The sequence below is a fragment of the Rhinoderma darwinii genome, chromosome 1 (genome assembly GCF_050947455.1).
Source record: "Rhinoderma darwinii isolate aRhiDar2 chromosome 1, aRhiDar2.hap1, whole genome shotgun sequence".
Classification (NCBI taxonomy): Eukaryota; Metazoa; Chordata; class Amphibia; order Anura; family Rhinodermatidae; genus Rhinoderma; species Rhinoderma darwinii.
Genome location: NC_134687.1, coordinates 523,168,394 through 523,183,668, shown reverse-complemented (window position 1 = coordinate 523,183,668; position 15,275 = coordinate 523,168,394). Strand labels below are relative to the sequence as shown.

General features: G+C 41.9%; 1 protein-coding gene across 2 annotated transcripts in view; it reads left to right on the top strand.

The window, feature by feature from the left end:
- Positions 1-15,275, top strand: part of FER (FER tyrosine kinase) — a 391,744-nt gene that overhangs the window by 233,520 nt on the left and 142,949 nt on the right. For both annotated transcript variants that reach the window (XM_075836781.1, XM_075836789.1), the window contains exons 15-16: positions 4,995-5,051; positions 8,538-8,653. In XM_075836781.1, the coding sequence (XP_075692896.1) occupies positions 4,995-5,051; positions 8,538-8,653 (173 nt within the window). The remainder of the gene's footprint in view (positions 1-4,994; positions 5,052-8,537; positions 8,654-15,275) is intronic.

The window sequence follows — 15,275 nt, the reverse complement described above, 5'->3', positions numbered from 1 at the left end:
CAGCAGGGCCCAGAGGGGAAAGACGAGGGGGGATAAGCTGTGCGGAGGGCATCAGGGTAAGTAAAATTGGGGTAAATTATAAACCAAGGGATGTATGATAAATTTTAAAACACTTTCATACAGAGCTCTGGTTATTCGGGTCACGTGTCACATTGATATATTGTGTCATCCATTATCGCCCTCTTATAGCAGACTTTGCACCGCTTTTGACTTTTTCCCTTCTTGCCAGTTTGGGGAACTTCTCCTGGAAAGTGTTGCCCTGGTACGATGCGTCTGGGCTCGCTTCAAGAAGTACTGGGTGCCCCCCCTTCTTGGTCCCTAAAGATTAGGTTCTTGATAATCACCTCTTGAAATTCCAGGAAAGTTCCCGTCTGGCCTGCACATCGACGTAGCACGTACGCATTGTACAAAGCCATCTGTATGATGTGCCCGGCCAGCTTCTTATACCACACCGCATGGCGCTGTATGGCTTCAGGGCTTGATCTTACAAGTCCATCCCTCCCATGTACCTATTGTAGTCCAGGATGCAGTCTGGTTTGGGGGTGGCCTTTCTTTCATATATCCTAAACCTGTAGGTATACCCTGATGCACTCTCACAGCTTATACATCTTCACGCCATACCTTGCCCTCTTACCCGGCAGGTACTGGCGGAATTGAACCCTCCCTTTAAAATGTACCAGGGACTCATCAATAGAAATACACTTCTCGGGGGTGTATGCTTGGGAAAACCGGGCACTGGAACGGTCTAATAGGGGTCTCCGTTTATACAAACGGTCAAAACTGGGGTCATCTCGGGGTGGGCACGGCTCATTATCAGTATAATGTAAGAAGCTAAGTATTGCCTCATTTATTGATTTTTTTAGGTTCCAGTTCAGTTCTGAAGTTGCTTTGAGGGGCCCATATATTAGAAACCCCTATCAAACACCCCATTTTAGAAACTAGACCCCTCAAAGTATCCACAACAGCATTTAGAAAGTTTATGAACCCTTTAGGTGTTTCACAAAAATTTAGAGCAAAGTAGAGGTGAAATTTACATTTTTTTTTTCTCAGAAAATCCTCTTTATACCTTTGTTTTTATAACACAAAAGGATTTATCAGAGAAACGCAACTTAATACGTATTGCCCAGATTCTGCAGTTTTGAGAAATATCCCACGTGTGGCCCTACTGCGGTAATGGACTGAAGCACCGGCCTCCGAAGCAAAGGAGCACCTAGTGGATTTTGAAGCATCTTTTTTATTAGGCACCATGTCCGGTTTGAAGAGGTCTTGTGGTGCCAAAACATTGGGAACCCCCCAAAAGTGACCCCAATTTGGAAACTAGACCCCTTGAGGAATCCATTGTAGTTTTCTTGGGGTGCATGCGGCTTTTTGATCAGTTTTTATTCTATTTTTAGGTGGCGTGGTGACTAAAAAACAGCAATTGTACGATTGGTTTTTTTTTCGTTTTTTTTTACAGCGTTCACCGTGCGCTATAAATGACATATTCACTTTATTCTGCGGGGCGATACGATTACGGCGATACCAGATGTTTATAGTTTTTTTTTATGTCTTATGGCGTTTGCACAATAAAATACGTTTTGTAAACAATCATTCACTTTTTGTGTTACCTTATTCCAAGAGCCAGAACGTTTTTATTTTTCAATCAATAAAGCCGTGCTAGGACTTATTTTTTGCGTAACGAACTGTAGTTTCGATCAGTACCATTTTTAGGTACATGCGACTTTTTGATCTCTTTTTATTCCATTTTTTGGGAGGTGAAGTGACCAAAGAATTGTTATTGTGGTTCGGTTTATTATTATTTTATTTTACGGCGTTCACCGTGCGGGATAAATAACAAAATAATTTTGTAGTTCAGGCCGTTACGGACGCGGCGATACCAATTATGTATAGTTTATTTGTTTGTTTATATATTTTTATTAATAATAAAGGACTGATAAGGGAAAAAGGGAGATTTTTACTTTTAATACTTTTAAATCTTTTATTTTCTTATTTTTACACATCTTTTTTTAACTTTTTTTTTATTTTATTACTTTGTCCCACTAGGGGACATGAGGGCAGGAGGCCCTGATCGCTATTCTAATACACTGCACTACATGCGTAGTGCAGTGTATTAGAACTGTCAGCTACTCACTGACAGCAAGCATAGTGGGTCCTGACGTTGTCAGGACCCACTAGGCTTCCGTCTATGGCAAAGCCGGACGCCATTGTTTGGTGTCCGGTTGCCATAGTCACCATCGCCGGCCGCTATCGCGTAGCAGGCCGGCGATGGCAGCTTAACCCCTAAAAAGCCGCGATCTCTATAGAACACGGCTTTTAAGGGGTTAATCAGCGGGGACACAGCGATCGGTCCCCGCTGTAGGAGCTGTGACAGCTGCTGAACAAGACAGCAGCGTCACAGCTCCTGTATGTGTCGGGAGGACGGCCGAAACGGCCGTTACTCCCGAGACGTACTATTACGGCATGGAGCGCGAACGATACAGCTGCCATGACGTAATAGTACGTCAAGGAGCGGGAAGGGGTTAAGGACGCAGCCTTGTTTTGGCCTTAATGCTCAGAGCCCATTTTTGAAATCTGACATATTTCACTTTATATGGTAATAACTGCGGAATGCTTAAACTTTTCCAAGCGGTACTGAGATTGTTTTCTCGTGACACATTGGGCTTTATGTTAGTGGCAAAATTTGTTTGATATATCCAGTGTTTATTTGTGAAAAACTGCAAAATTTAGAGAAAATGTTGAAAAATTTGCGTTTTTCTGAATTTAAATGCATCTGCTTGTAAAACAGATGGTTATACCACCCAAAATAGTTACTAGTTCACATTTCCCATATGTCTACTTTAGATTGGCATTGTTTTTTGAACATTCTTTTATTTTTCTTGGACGTTACACGGCTTAGAACATAAACAGCAATTTCTCATATTTTTTAAGAAAATTTCAAAAGCCTTTTTTTTAAGGTACCTGTTCAGTTCTGAAGTGACTTTGAGGGGCCTATATATTAGACACCCCCATCAAACACCCCATTTTAGAAACTAGACCCCTCAAAGTATTCACAATAGTATTTAGAAAGTTTATTAACCATTTAACCAGGAATTTAGAGCAAAGTAGAGGTGAAATTTACAGTTATTTTTTTTGTCAGAAAATCCTTTTTATTCCATTTTTTTCTGTAAAACAGAAGGTTTTACCATGGAAACGCAACTCCATACTTATTGCCCAGATTCTGCAGTTTTGAGAAATATCCCACATGTGGCCCTAATGCGACAATGGACTGAAGCACCGGCCTCCGAAGCAAAGGAGCACCTAGAGGATTTTGAGGCCTCCTTTTTATTAGGCACCATGTCTGGTTTGAAGAGATCTTGTGGTGCCAAAACAGTGGAAACCCCCCAAAAGTGACACAGTTTTGGAAACTAGACCCCTTGAGGAATTCATTGTAGTTTTCATGGGGTGCATGCGACTTTTTGATCGGTTTTTATTCTATTTTTACATGGCGTGGTGACTAAAAAATAGCAATTCTACTATTGTTTTTGAACCTATTTTTTTTTTTTTTTACAGCGTTCACCGTGCGCTATAAATGACAATCACTTTATTCTGCGGGGCGATACGATTACAGCGATACCATATGTTCATAGTTTTTTTTATGTGTTATGGCATTTGCACATTTGGCATTTACTTTTTGTAAAAAATCATTTACTTTTTGTGTTACCTTATTCTAAGAGCCAGAACCTTTTTTATTTTTCTATCAAGAGAGCTGTGCTAGGAGTTGTTTTTTGCGTAACGAACTGTAGTTTCGATCAGGATCATTTTTAGGTACATGTACTTCTTGATCTCTTTTTATTACATTTTTTGGGAGGTGAAGTGACAAAAAAATAGTGATTCTTGTATGGTTTATTGTTGTTTTCTTTTATGGCATTCTCTGCACTAAATAATTTTGTAGTTCAGGCGGTTACGGACGCGGCGATACCAATTATGTATAGTTTATTTGTTTATTGTTATTAATAATAAAGGACTGATAAGGGAAAAAAGGGGATTTTTACTTTGATTACTTATAAAACTTTTATTTTCTTATTTTTACACAACTTTTTTTACTTTGTCCCACTAGGGGACTTGAGGGCAGGAGGCTCTGATCGCTATTCTAATACACTGCACTACATGCGTAGTGCAGTGTATTAGAGCTGTAATCTACTCACTGACAGCAAGCATAGTGGGTCCTGACTTTGTCAGGACCCACTAGGCTTCCGTCGATGGCATAGCCGGACGCCATTGTTATGCATCCGGTTGCCATAGCCACCATCGCCGGCCGTTATCGTGTAGCAGGCCGGCGATGGTAGCTTAACCCATAAAAAGCTGCGATAGCTATTGAACGCGGCTTTTAAGGGGTTAATTAGCGGGGACACAGCGATCGGTCCCCGCTGTAGGAGCTACGGCAACTGCTGTACGAGACAGCAGCTGTCACAGCTCCTGCATGTGTCGGGAAGACGGCCGAGATGGCCGTTACTCCCATGACGTACTATTAGGTCATGGAGCGCGAACGATACAGCTACCATGACCTGATAGTACGTTCAGGAGCGGGAAGGGGTTAAGGGGTTAAATATGGCAGAAATAAATGTTTATTTTATTAAAGGACAACAATTTTATTTCAAGTGTAAAATATTAGGCTGATAAGAAATCACTTTATATTATGAAAGTCACATTCTTATCTGCTACCATGTAAGTAATTTAAGTATTCAAAAGCAGACGGCACCGTATCCGAATCATTGTGAAATGGTACATGCTGTGCAATGCTTATAACTATGCCATCATGCTGTAGGCTTTACTCTGTAAAATGAAATTACAGCAATGTAGCTTTTAATATCCTGTTGTGCCAGAGTATTTTACGAGCTTTTAAGATGGTTTCAGCAATGTGGTAGTAATTGTAATATTCTTTACAGTTTTCCCCATCTGTTTATGAGATCTTTTATCAATTGCAGGATGATATGATTTTTATTATTTTTCTGCAGGATAAAAAATGGATTCTCAATCATGAAGATGTGACCCTTGGAGAATTACTGGGCAAAGTAAGTAAATAGTAGTATAAAACCAATAAGTTATTTCACCCACAAGGATGCTTGATCATGCATTTCAGTGCTGCAGTGTATTAAATAAAGTTTAATTTGGTTTTACCTGAGTTCTATTGAAATCCGATAGGCAAAGATGTGGCATCACAGGTCATTGTTTCTCTTCAGCTCTATTTTTTTTTTCCTGCATCTCCTAGTCCCAGAGATATGGGCCACTGTTGTGTTGGCTTCCTCTATGCTAATTTGCAGTAGTTGGCTAATGGGGTGGAGCTAGCTTCCCTGCCTCTGATGCAGACTAATCAGCGTGAGGCAGCTTGAGGGTAGTTCACACCCTGATGACTAACTACAGCAAATTAGCATAGATGGAGCCAACAAAACAGTGGGACTTATCTCTGGAACGGGGGGAGATCCAGGGACATAAAAATAAATAAAAAATAGTGCTGGAATCATGGAGACAGCGCTATTCAGATCAGTAAAATTTATAGGGGTTTTCTGGGCACCTGAAGAAAAACCCTAAAATGGCCTGATAGAAAGACAATAAACTTTCCAGTGTACTACTCTGATTCTTCCTCGTTCCCCCATATGCCACTCTTTGGGTCCGCCACAACTCGAGTGTTCACAATCCTGTGTAATAATATTTCACTAAAGATTATAACTTTTCTATTTTATGCTATTTGAGAGGGTTTTGTGTTTTCTTTTTCCTTTTTAAATACCCAGCGAATCAATTTGATGTTGTTTTGTGAAGGTTTTCGTACCCTGATTCTAAAATGTATATTCACCGTATAATGCGTTCCTGGACTAATCTTTTGCCAAACTTTGGAGCCAGTTCTAAAAGTTAGGGGCTATCCATGACACGCTTTAGGGTCGCTAATTACCGGGAGTGCCCATCCCCAGCAGTAGTAAAAATCTTCCCACGCTCTCCTCCACTTCCTCAGAAGTCACAGCAGCTCTCTTCCCACTACAGTCCGAGCAGTCACTTTTTCATCAGCAGCGACCGCCTCCCCATCCTATAATCATAACAGCCCCTCTTTCCTCAGTAGTTAAAAGGCCACCTTCCACAGTAAACATTAACAGCAAACCTTCCCCGGTCCCCCCTCCCAGTAGTCAAAGGAAAGGAAGCCTCCCTCAGCCCTCCCCTCCCCTTCAATTATTAACAGAGTCTCCCCTACCCCTTCATCCATCACAGCCAGTCACCCCCCAAAGTACTCGCCTCTGGCACACTACCGCAATGCAGCCTCTGCTGGCATGTGTCTTCCTGCATCAGTCTCGAAAAAAGCGCCGTTATTTTATTCTCTACAGGAGAGGTCTGTGGTCAGTGACCGCAACCAGCACCATACATTTGGCACCAGGTGGATATACCTGGCCATTGAATGTATAGTGAGCAGATAGAAACATCCAATCACTAGGGCAGATTTTTCAAGTCACCAAGATGATCTGGTGACTGGGTTTAGCTTAGCCCTGCCACGTCCTCTAAAGTTGCAATTTTGTTCAGCTGTTTTTTAGTTGTATCTCATTCAGGAAAAGTGTTCTAACCTGCCTAATTATGCAGGTGTGGTGGCATAACTACCCCTGAAAAACAGATTGTCGTACTCCCCAGTCAGCTTTATTGTAGTCACAATTTTCCAATTCTCAGGAATTTAAACCTTGTATTAATTTAGAAACTTTCATATAATCTACATATTTTAATACACAATGTATGAGAATGTTAAAACAGGCATTAGGCTCAGGGCACTGCGAGTTTGAAATGAAGAAACGTTCTCATTTGAGGCTTAAGCCAATTTCCATCCATCCTGTACTTCATAATTTAGTTCTTACTGTAAATTTGCCTTGAATGCCCATATCGGAAAAAGGCATGTTTAATATTTAACCGTTTATTGCACTATTTGTATTACAACTGATGGAAATATCTCCAATTTCTTTTGCCTTGTAGTGCAGTATGAATTGTATAAAAACAAAGGAAGAAAAAAAGGGTGGGGTATTCCAAGTGATCTCTGTTTACCCAGTATTTTCCTGCATGTCTACAAATCCTGAGTGAGCACAGTGTTCAACAGGACTCTATATTTATGTACTTCATTTATACACAGTCCACAATGCACAACATAGAAGCGAAAATAACATATACTCAGTAGGTAGCTCATGGCAGATACCTTATAAAGGTTGAATATTCCCTGTATGGAAAACATGTTCTAGAAGCTCTTTAGAATGATGTTCTTTGTGAAAGTGTGCTTCAAAAACATATTTACTAATATTATTTTTTTTCTATAGTTGCCATATTATAGGTACAACTTTATAATTAAGAATCATGTGTTTACAAATTGTCGCAGGGAATTATACAGAATAGCCATGTACAACTTTCAAGTAAAATGTCAATGTCGTTGCAATGTATTAAAGGGGCTGCTTAGGTTTCTAGTTAATTTAGCTGCCACTGTTATGATAGAGTGAGCCTTTAAATAAAGGTATCTATTAAAAAGATCACAATGGTATGCAGAGCATCACTCATTGGATGAGAGCTGCTGATCGACAGGGCTCTCCTGCCATGCTTCGCCCACATATCCTTTTCAGAAAGACAGCAGAAGTGTTATACAGCACCACGTACTCTGAATGTCTACTAAGTTAAACTATTCCTAGGCATCATGCCCTTTTTCAAAGTAGCTCATGACATTGATGCTTTTTGGACAGCAGTCATAAAAAACGTTATCTTCTTTATTTTCAAATCTACCCAGTTTTATTACTTTGGCGCTGCTGTAGGAGAGATTTCCTCCCTCGCTTTAAAAAGCATGAAACATAGAGGTGGCCAGGACCTTACAGCAAATCACATTGCATCAGCTGCTCGGCTTGTAAACACTGGGCAAAATGCAAAAGTGGCTGGTTATGAAAAAGTCATGTTTTTCTCATTCTACTTTTCTACTTTTTGTATACCACAATGCTAAAAACAGTTTGCATCTATTCTATAATTTGAAACATCCCCAGTAATAGGTTAAATTGTTACTACAACAATAAAGTTTCTTCTACAAACATTTTATATTACTGTCATATTTACAATTCGTAAGAGCTGTAACGATTATTCGCTATTTTGGTACTTTCATCTTAAAGTCTGCATGTAGATCAGAGCTTTTTTGGGCCATACTGGTGCTTCTTATAGGAAAACCTGTGCTCATTATATTATGTATATCTTACATTTCTTTTTTTAATCTTGCTTTTGATATGTCTTTCTTTTTTTTTTACACCATTTTGCAAGTGAAATTGCACGGGTTCTGGAAGGACACTGAATAGATTTTCTGTTATGTCTGAGAGAGTGAATTACCTAAACCTCTAGTCATTTTATAAATAATTCTTAATCTCTGCTCAGATGAAGCAGGAGAGGAGAATAAAAAAAAAAGTCCATCATATATACAGTAATATTCTTTAATTTTCTTGAATTTCTTTTTATACTTGTTTTTTTTTTCCTAGTTTGTAGTTAACTATCACTTTATTTTGCTATTAAAGGGCAATTTTGGTGAAGTTTACAAGGGAACATTAAAAGATAAAACACCGGTTGCTGTGAAAACATGCAAGGAAGATCTTCCTCAGGAATTAAAAATCAAGTTTTTATCTGAAGCAAGGTGGGTGAAGACGTGAACACTGGTGGATGCTTGTACTGTTTGGCTGTATTGTAATGATCATGAATAAGGCAGTTTAACCTGCCTTTTATTTTATTGTTTGCTCTAGTAACGTGAAAGCCAAATTAAAGAGAAGTGTAACACAGAATTGCTGTTTATTGCTGGACCATCTGCAACAAGAGTACAAATTGTGCAATAGTACAGTAACCTTCATTGCAGTTGCTTCAATGCATTGTACTCATTGCTTATGACCGTTATAGAGGTTCTGCCTTAAAAGGGTTGTTTGGGATTATAACATTGATGACCTATCCCCAGGATAGACCACCAATGTTTTTTTGGTGGAAGTCACCGTCTGGTACCCCCACTAATCGACAAAATGAAGTGCCCGTGGCACATGCTAGAGTGATACGACCCTTTCATTGTTTATCCAGGCACATTGGCTCGTACACAGAATATTTCCATTTAAGTAACTCAATGTCCGGTATGGGGCTCATAATCTTTTTTTCCCCATGTCATAGAAAAACACTAGGGCCAGTTTCGTAGGACGTCAATTGATCTACAAACACTTTTTCTGAATCTTTGAAGAAATCCTTGTAAGCACAGGGAGTGCATACACTGAACTCATCACAGCGGTTTCCCCTTGAGGGACCAAAATCAAATTCGCCAACAATATAAGTTAACGGTTCTAACCACTGAGCCACCATGATGCCTCTGTCACTAGATTTTAGTAAACTTTTAGTCCACTATTTTAACCGTTGCTTTGTGGCTGCCTCTATTTTGTATATAACAATATGTAGAAGAAAAGACAGCACGGCACTCACCACTTGCAAAAAAGGTTTCTTTTTATTCTTATGTTGAGGCAGGCAACACGGGATTAGAAGACAATAGAGCCGACCGTTTCACGTCCTTCAGACGCTTTCTCAAGACCTTGACGTGTAAAGGTCGGCTCTATTGTCTTCTAATCCCGTGTTGCCTGCCTCAACATAAGAATAAAAAGAAACCTTTTTTGCAAGTGGTGAGTGCTGTGCTGTCTTTGCTTCTACAAATTATTTGCAAAATCTGACTTTTATACGCACTGAGCACCGCTAGACAAAGGCTGTCGAACCACAAGTCCCAGTAAGCACAAGCACAGTCATTGGCACTACATGTAGCTTGCAACTATTTTTACCTCTACATGTTGCACTCTATTTTGTATATATGACAGTTCTAATTTAAAAGGGAAATGCAGTTTTAGCAAAAAGGGATTAATCCATTAAGTACCTAAAGTGCAAGAGTTTGAACATTTTGATTTCTTGTGAAAAAACCACTGATTATAGATTTATCTACAGAGGAATTCTTTATAATTCATGAATATGGAAGTGAATGTACGCAAACAGTTTTCCTCCCTCAACCGTGTTCCACAAAATCCACTCTAAGGGACCAAGTTTTGACACCTATTTAAGTTACAAAGTGTAAATGCTTAACCCCTCAAGGACCAGGCCTATTTTGGCCGTAATGACCAAGAATTATTTTTTGTTTTTTCTTCCCCGCCTTGCAAGAGTCAGAAATTTTAGATTTTTGTTTCGACATAAAAATAGTTTTTTGCGGAACGGGTTGTATTTTTCAATTCAACAATCTGTGGGTGTATATATTATATTGCTTAACTTTAACATATTTTTTTTAGGGAAGGATTAGTAAAAAAAACAGCTATTCCAGCATTGTTTTTCCGCGTTTTAAATTGACGTAGTTCACTATGCGGTGTAAATATCATATTAACTTTATTTTATGGGTCAGTAGGATTACGGCGATACCAAATATGTATAGGTTTTTTATGTTTTACTATTTTTGCATAATTAAAACACTTTAAAACAAAAATTATTTGTTTTTGCATTGCCGCATTCAAAGAGACGTCACTTTTTATTTTATCCGTTGATGTAGCCATAGCTTGTTTTCATTGTCATCGTTTTGGGGTACATGGGATATATTGATTAACTTTTATTTTTTTGGTGGGGGAATGGAAAAAAAAGCATTCTCGCAGTTTTTGTGTGTTTGTTTACTTTTACGGCGTTCACCTTGCAGTTTTATTTATTTTTTATAATTATTTTTTTTTCCCGCCACAGCCCTTTTTCAGATTTTCAATTTCTCCTCCCCACCTCCCAAAAGCCATAACTTCTTTATTTTTCCATCTATATCAGGGGTCAGGAACCTTTTTGGCTAAGAGAGCCGTAAACGCCACATATTTTGAAATATAATTCCGCGAGAGCCGTACAATATGTTTAAAGGGCCATTGACAGATCTTTGCCCTGATAGTGGTCCTTTAAATCAGTTTCTTATGCCCACAAGAGATTAATTTAAAGCCCCCAAGAGTGTAATATGGGTGGCAGATGTTTTTTAAGGCCATATTTTTTTTTTTTTTTGGGGGGGGGCTATATAATGGATTATGTGGGATTATTTTCAGGGGTGAAGTGGGAAGGGGGGGTTGGTGGGACACACTGTATTACACAGCCCCTTTATTGATGCAGCTCACTGCTGCTGACCATGAGGCTGTGTAACAATTTCCATGTTATAATGTTCACATTCAAAGCAGCAGCACAGCCAGGGGTTTCTGGAACGTCCAAGGGAGACACAAGGGAGGAGGCAGATGCCGCTTCACTAGGGGACGCAGGTGCGTGCTTGCAGACGGCGCGGCTATGCAGGGAGTTATGGGAAATGTAGTCCATGCTCCCTGCCGCTCACCACTGCCGCCAATGCTTATCAGGCCATCAAAGAACTACCAATATCAGCGTGCACCGCGGCCTGATGGAGCGCGGTGCACGGGCTGATGGAGCGCGGTGCATGCATCCTTCCCATAGACAGGTAGGAGCAGGGGCGTAACTAGGAAAGACTGGGCCCCATAGCAAACTTTTGACTGGGGCCCCCCCCTCTGCTGGGTATCACACAACCCCCCCCCCTTGTAGATAGTGCCTCCCTATAGATTCCACCACACAGCGCCCCCTATAGATAGCACAATACACAGCCCCCTGTAGATAACGCCATACAGCCCCCTCTGTAGATAACGCCATACAGCCCCCCTGTAGATAACGCCATACAGCCCCACCTGTAGATAACGCCATACAGAACCCTCCTGTAGATAACACCATACAGACCCCCCTGTAGATAACGCCATACAGCCCCCTCTGTAGATTACGCCATACAGACCCCCCCCAAAAAAAAACGGCCTATAGTTTGTCCTACAAAAGACATGCATCCCCTATCCACAGGATAGGGGATACATGTGTGATCGCTGGCAGCGATAAGGAGAACGGGGGACCGAAAGTCCCCCGAAGTTCTCCATGACTAACCTCTGACTTCCGGCGTCTGCGCAGTTCAATAAAAATGAAAGGAGCGCTGGTCACGCATGCGCACAAGCACGACCGGTGCGCAAGTCATTTCCATGGAGCTGCCGACACAGACACCGGAAGTCCGAGGTTTGTCATGGAGAACTTAGGGGGGACTTTCGGTCCCCCGTGCTCCTCATCGCTGGGCGTCCCAGCGATCCCACATGTATCCCCTGTCCTGTGGATAGGGGATGCATGTCTTTTGTAGGAACAACCCGTTCAGTGGCGTCGCGCTGTAGCAGCCATAGCGGCTGCTAGCGGAGCCTGCGGCCATGGGAGGGGCCGTGCCGGCGGGTGGCACAGGCCCCCTCATGCTGCAGGCCCCGTAGATGTCGCTACGGCTGCTATAGCGGTATTTACGCCACTGCGCATAGGTTTGTACGGCGTAAAACTACAGCTCCCAGCATGGCCGAAACAATGATAAGGATATGCTGGGAGATGCGGTTTCACAAAAAAAAACATACCACCATCATCTCGCTGCAGATCATACAGTGACTACATTACTGATTAGAGGCAGAATAAACATTTACATTAAGTGACTCACCGGTGACGTCTCAGATTCTAGTTCTTTTCTTCTCCCTCCGGTTCAGACATCTATGATGGATTTCTCCCGGCCATGACCCACTTCTGCAGTTTTCCGTTTAGATGTCTTCAGCTTCTCACTTTTAAAACATTTCTGCACCTGTAAACAAAGTTACAATTCTCAACACATCTAAATATAACTGTCTCACACACACACACACACACACACACACCGTGCCCCCTGTAGATAGTGCCCCCTGTAGATAGTGCCCCCTGTAGATAGTGACCTACATAGAAGCCCCTGTAGATAGTGCCCACATATGGACTCCAGAGCTGCAAGGCAATAGTGCTAACCACTGAGCCACCGTGCTGCCCTACATATAGCTTCCCCTATAGTTAGTGCTCCACGTATAGCCCACCTCTGTAGATATTGTCCCACATATAGCCCACCCCTGTAGACTGTGCACTACATATAGCCACCCTGTTGCTAGTGCCCCACAGGTAACCCACCCCTGTATATAGTGTCCCACACATAGCCCACCCCTATAGAAAGTACCCTAAAAAATAGCTCCCCTATAGATAGTGCTCTACATATAGCCCACCCCTGTATAGTGTCTCACATATACTGCCCCACATATAGACCCCCCTGTAGATAGTGGCCCACACCCCCACATATAGACCCCCCTGTAGCTACTGCCCCACATATAGACCCCCCTGTAGCTACTGCCCCACATATAGACCCCCCTATATATAATAGCCCACATAAAGACGACCCCCCCCCCTGTAGATAGACCCCCCCCCCACTATAGATAATGCCATTCACATTTTTCTGAGGAAAAAAATATATAAAGTTGACATACTCACATTCTCCGGTTCCCACGCTGTTCACTGGCGATGCAGACATGCTCTCTTCTGAGCATGTCTGCAGGAGCTGAATGAGCGTCCTTCAATGACGCTGATTGGCGGGGCAGAATGACTTGCCCCGCCAATCAGCACCTTCCAAGCATGGAAGCGGCGCGATGATGTCATCGCGCCGCTAGCCAATCAGTGTCATTGTAAGGCACTGGATGGTCAGGCACGGAACATGCCCGGCCATTCAGCGCTAATACATGTATTTGGCTGCCGCTAGCACCGGGGCCCCCTCCGGTGCTAGCGACACCTACAGGCATGAGAGTGCCTGTGTAAGGCTCGGCGGCGCGGGCCCCACAGTAGCGGTGCTACCCCTGTAGCAGCCATAACGGCTGCTAGCGGCGCCACCGGGCATTTGGGAGGGCGTGTCGGCTGGCGGCACGGGCCCCCTCAAGCCCCGGGCCCCGTAGCAGCCGCTACTGCTGCTGCCGCGGTAGTTACGCCACTGGGTAGGAGCCCTGTCTGCGAGCCAGATACGGCCATCAAAAGAGCCATATCTGGCTCGCGAGCCATAGGTTCCCGACCCCTGATCTATATAGTCCTATGAGGGCTTGATTTTTGCGGGACGAGTTGTAGTTTTTCGTAGCACCATGATTAATGTACTAGGAAACGGGAAAAAATTATTTGTGGGGTAGAAAATGAAAAAAAACCATAAATTCCTCCATTGTTTTTTGTGCGTCCTTTTTACAGCATTCACTATACAATTAAAACAACATGTTATCTTTATTCTGCGGGTCAATACGATTACGGTGATACCAAATATATATAGTTTTTTCTATATTTTACTACTTTTACAAGTAAAAACCTAAGTGTAAAAAAGACAATAAATTTTGTGTCGCCAAATTCCGAGAGCCATAACTTTTTTATTTTTTCATCGATTAAGTGGTATGAGGGCTTATTTTTTTGTGGGATAAGCTGTAGTTTTTAATAGTATCATTTTGGTGTACATGCAACGTTTTAATCCCTTTTAATTAATTTTTTGGAGATGAGGTGACCAAAAAATAGAGATTCTGGCATTTACAAATTATTTGTTTTACGCCGTTCACCGTGCGGGTTAAATAATGATATATTGTAATAATTAAGACTTTTACGGACGTGGTGATACTAATTATGTTTATTTATTTTTTGTACTAGGCTCTAGGGGGAAAATGGGAAAAGGTTTTTTTTTAAAAATGTTCTTGTATAAAAACAAAAAAAACAACTCCTTTTTTACTTTTTTTATTAGTCGTTTGCTTGCACGATATACTGCAATACTAATGTCGTGATTCTGACAGTCATCTATTAAGCCCTTCATTAGGCCCCCAGGCTGCCATAGAAACCATCGAACCCCCCTCATTATAACGATTTAAATGCTGCGGTCGGTATTGACCGCAGCATTTAACGAGTTAAACTAGTGGGGTGCCGCACGTTACGCTGAAGTGTCGGCTGTAACATGCAGCCGACACCGGCATCGTATGGAGCGGGTTCACTCCATGAGCCCGTTCCATACTTCCCCTACCCGACTTTGGCGTATGGATACGTCAAATGTCAGAAAGGGGTTAAAATAAACTTTATTTAACTGTTTGTAATATGTATTTATTTTTTATTCCCACTAGGGGACTTCACAATGCGATCTTCTGATCACAAATCTAATTCTTTGGTATACTCCGTATACCACCAAAGCATTATTGCCTGTCAGTAAAAAACTGACAGGCAATTTAGTAGTCCAGGCCTCTGGCACGGCCTAATAGGCTGCACCTTCCCCGGCAGCCATGGTAACCTATCGGCGTTCACGGGCTGCCGATCGGTGACCAAGAGAGCTCCCTCCCCTGTCAAACCACTTAAATGTCGCGGTTGAT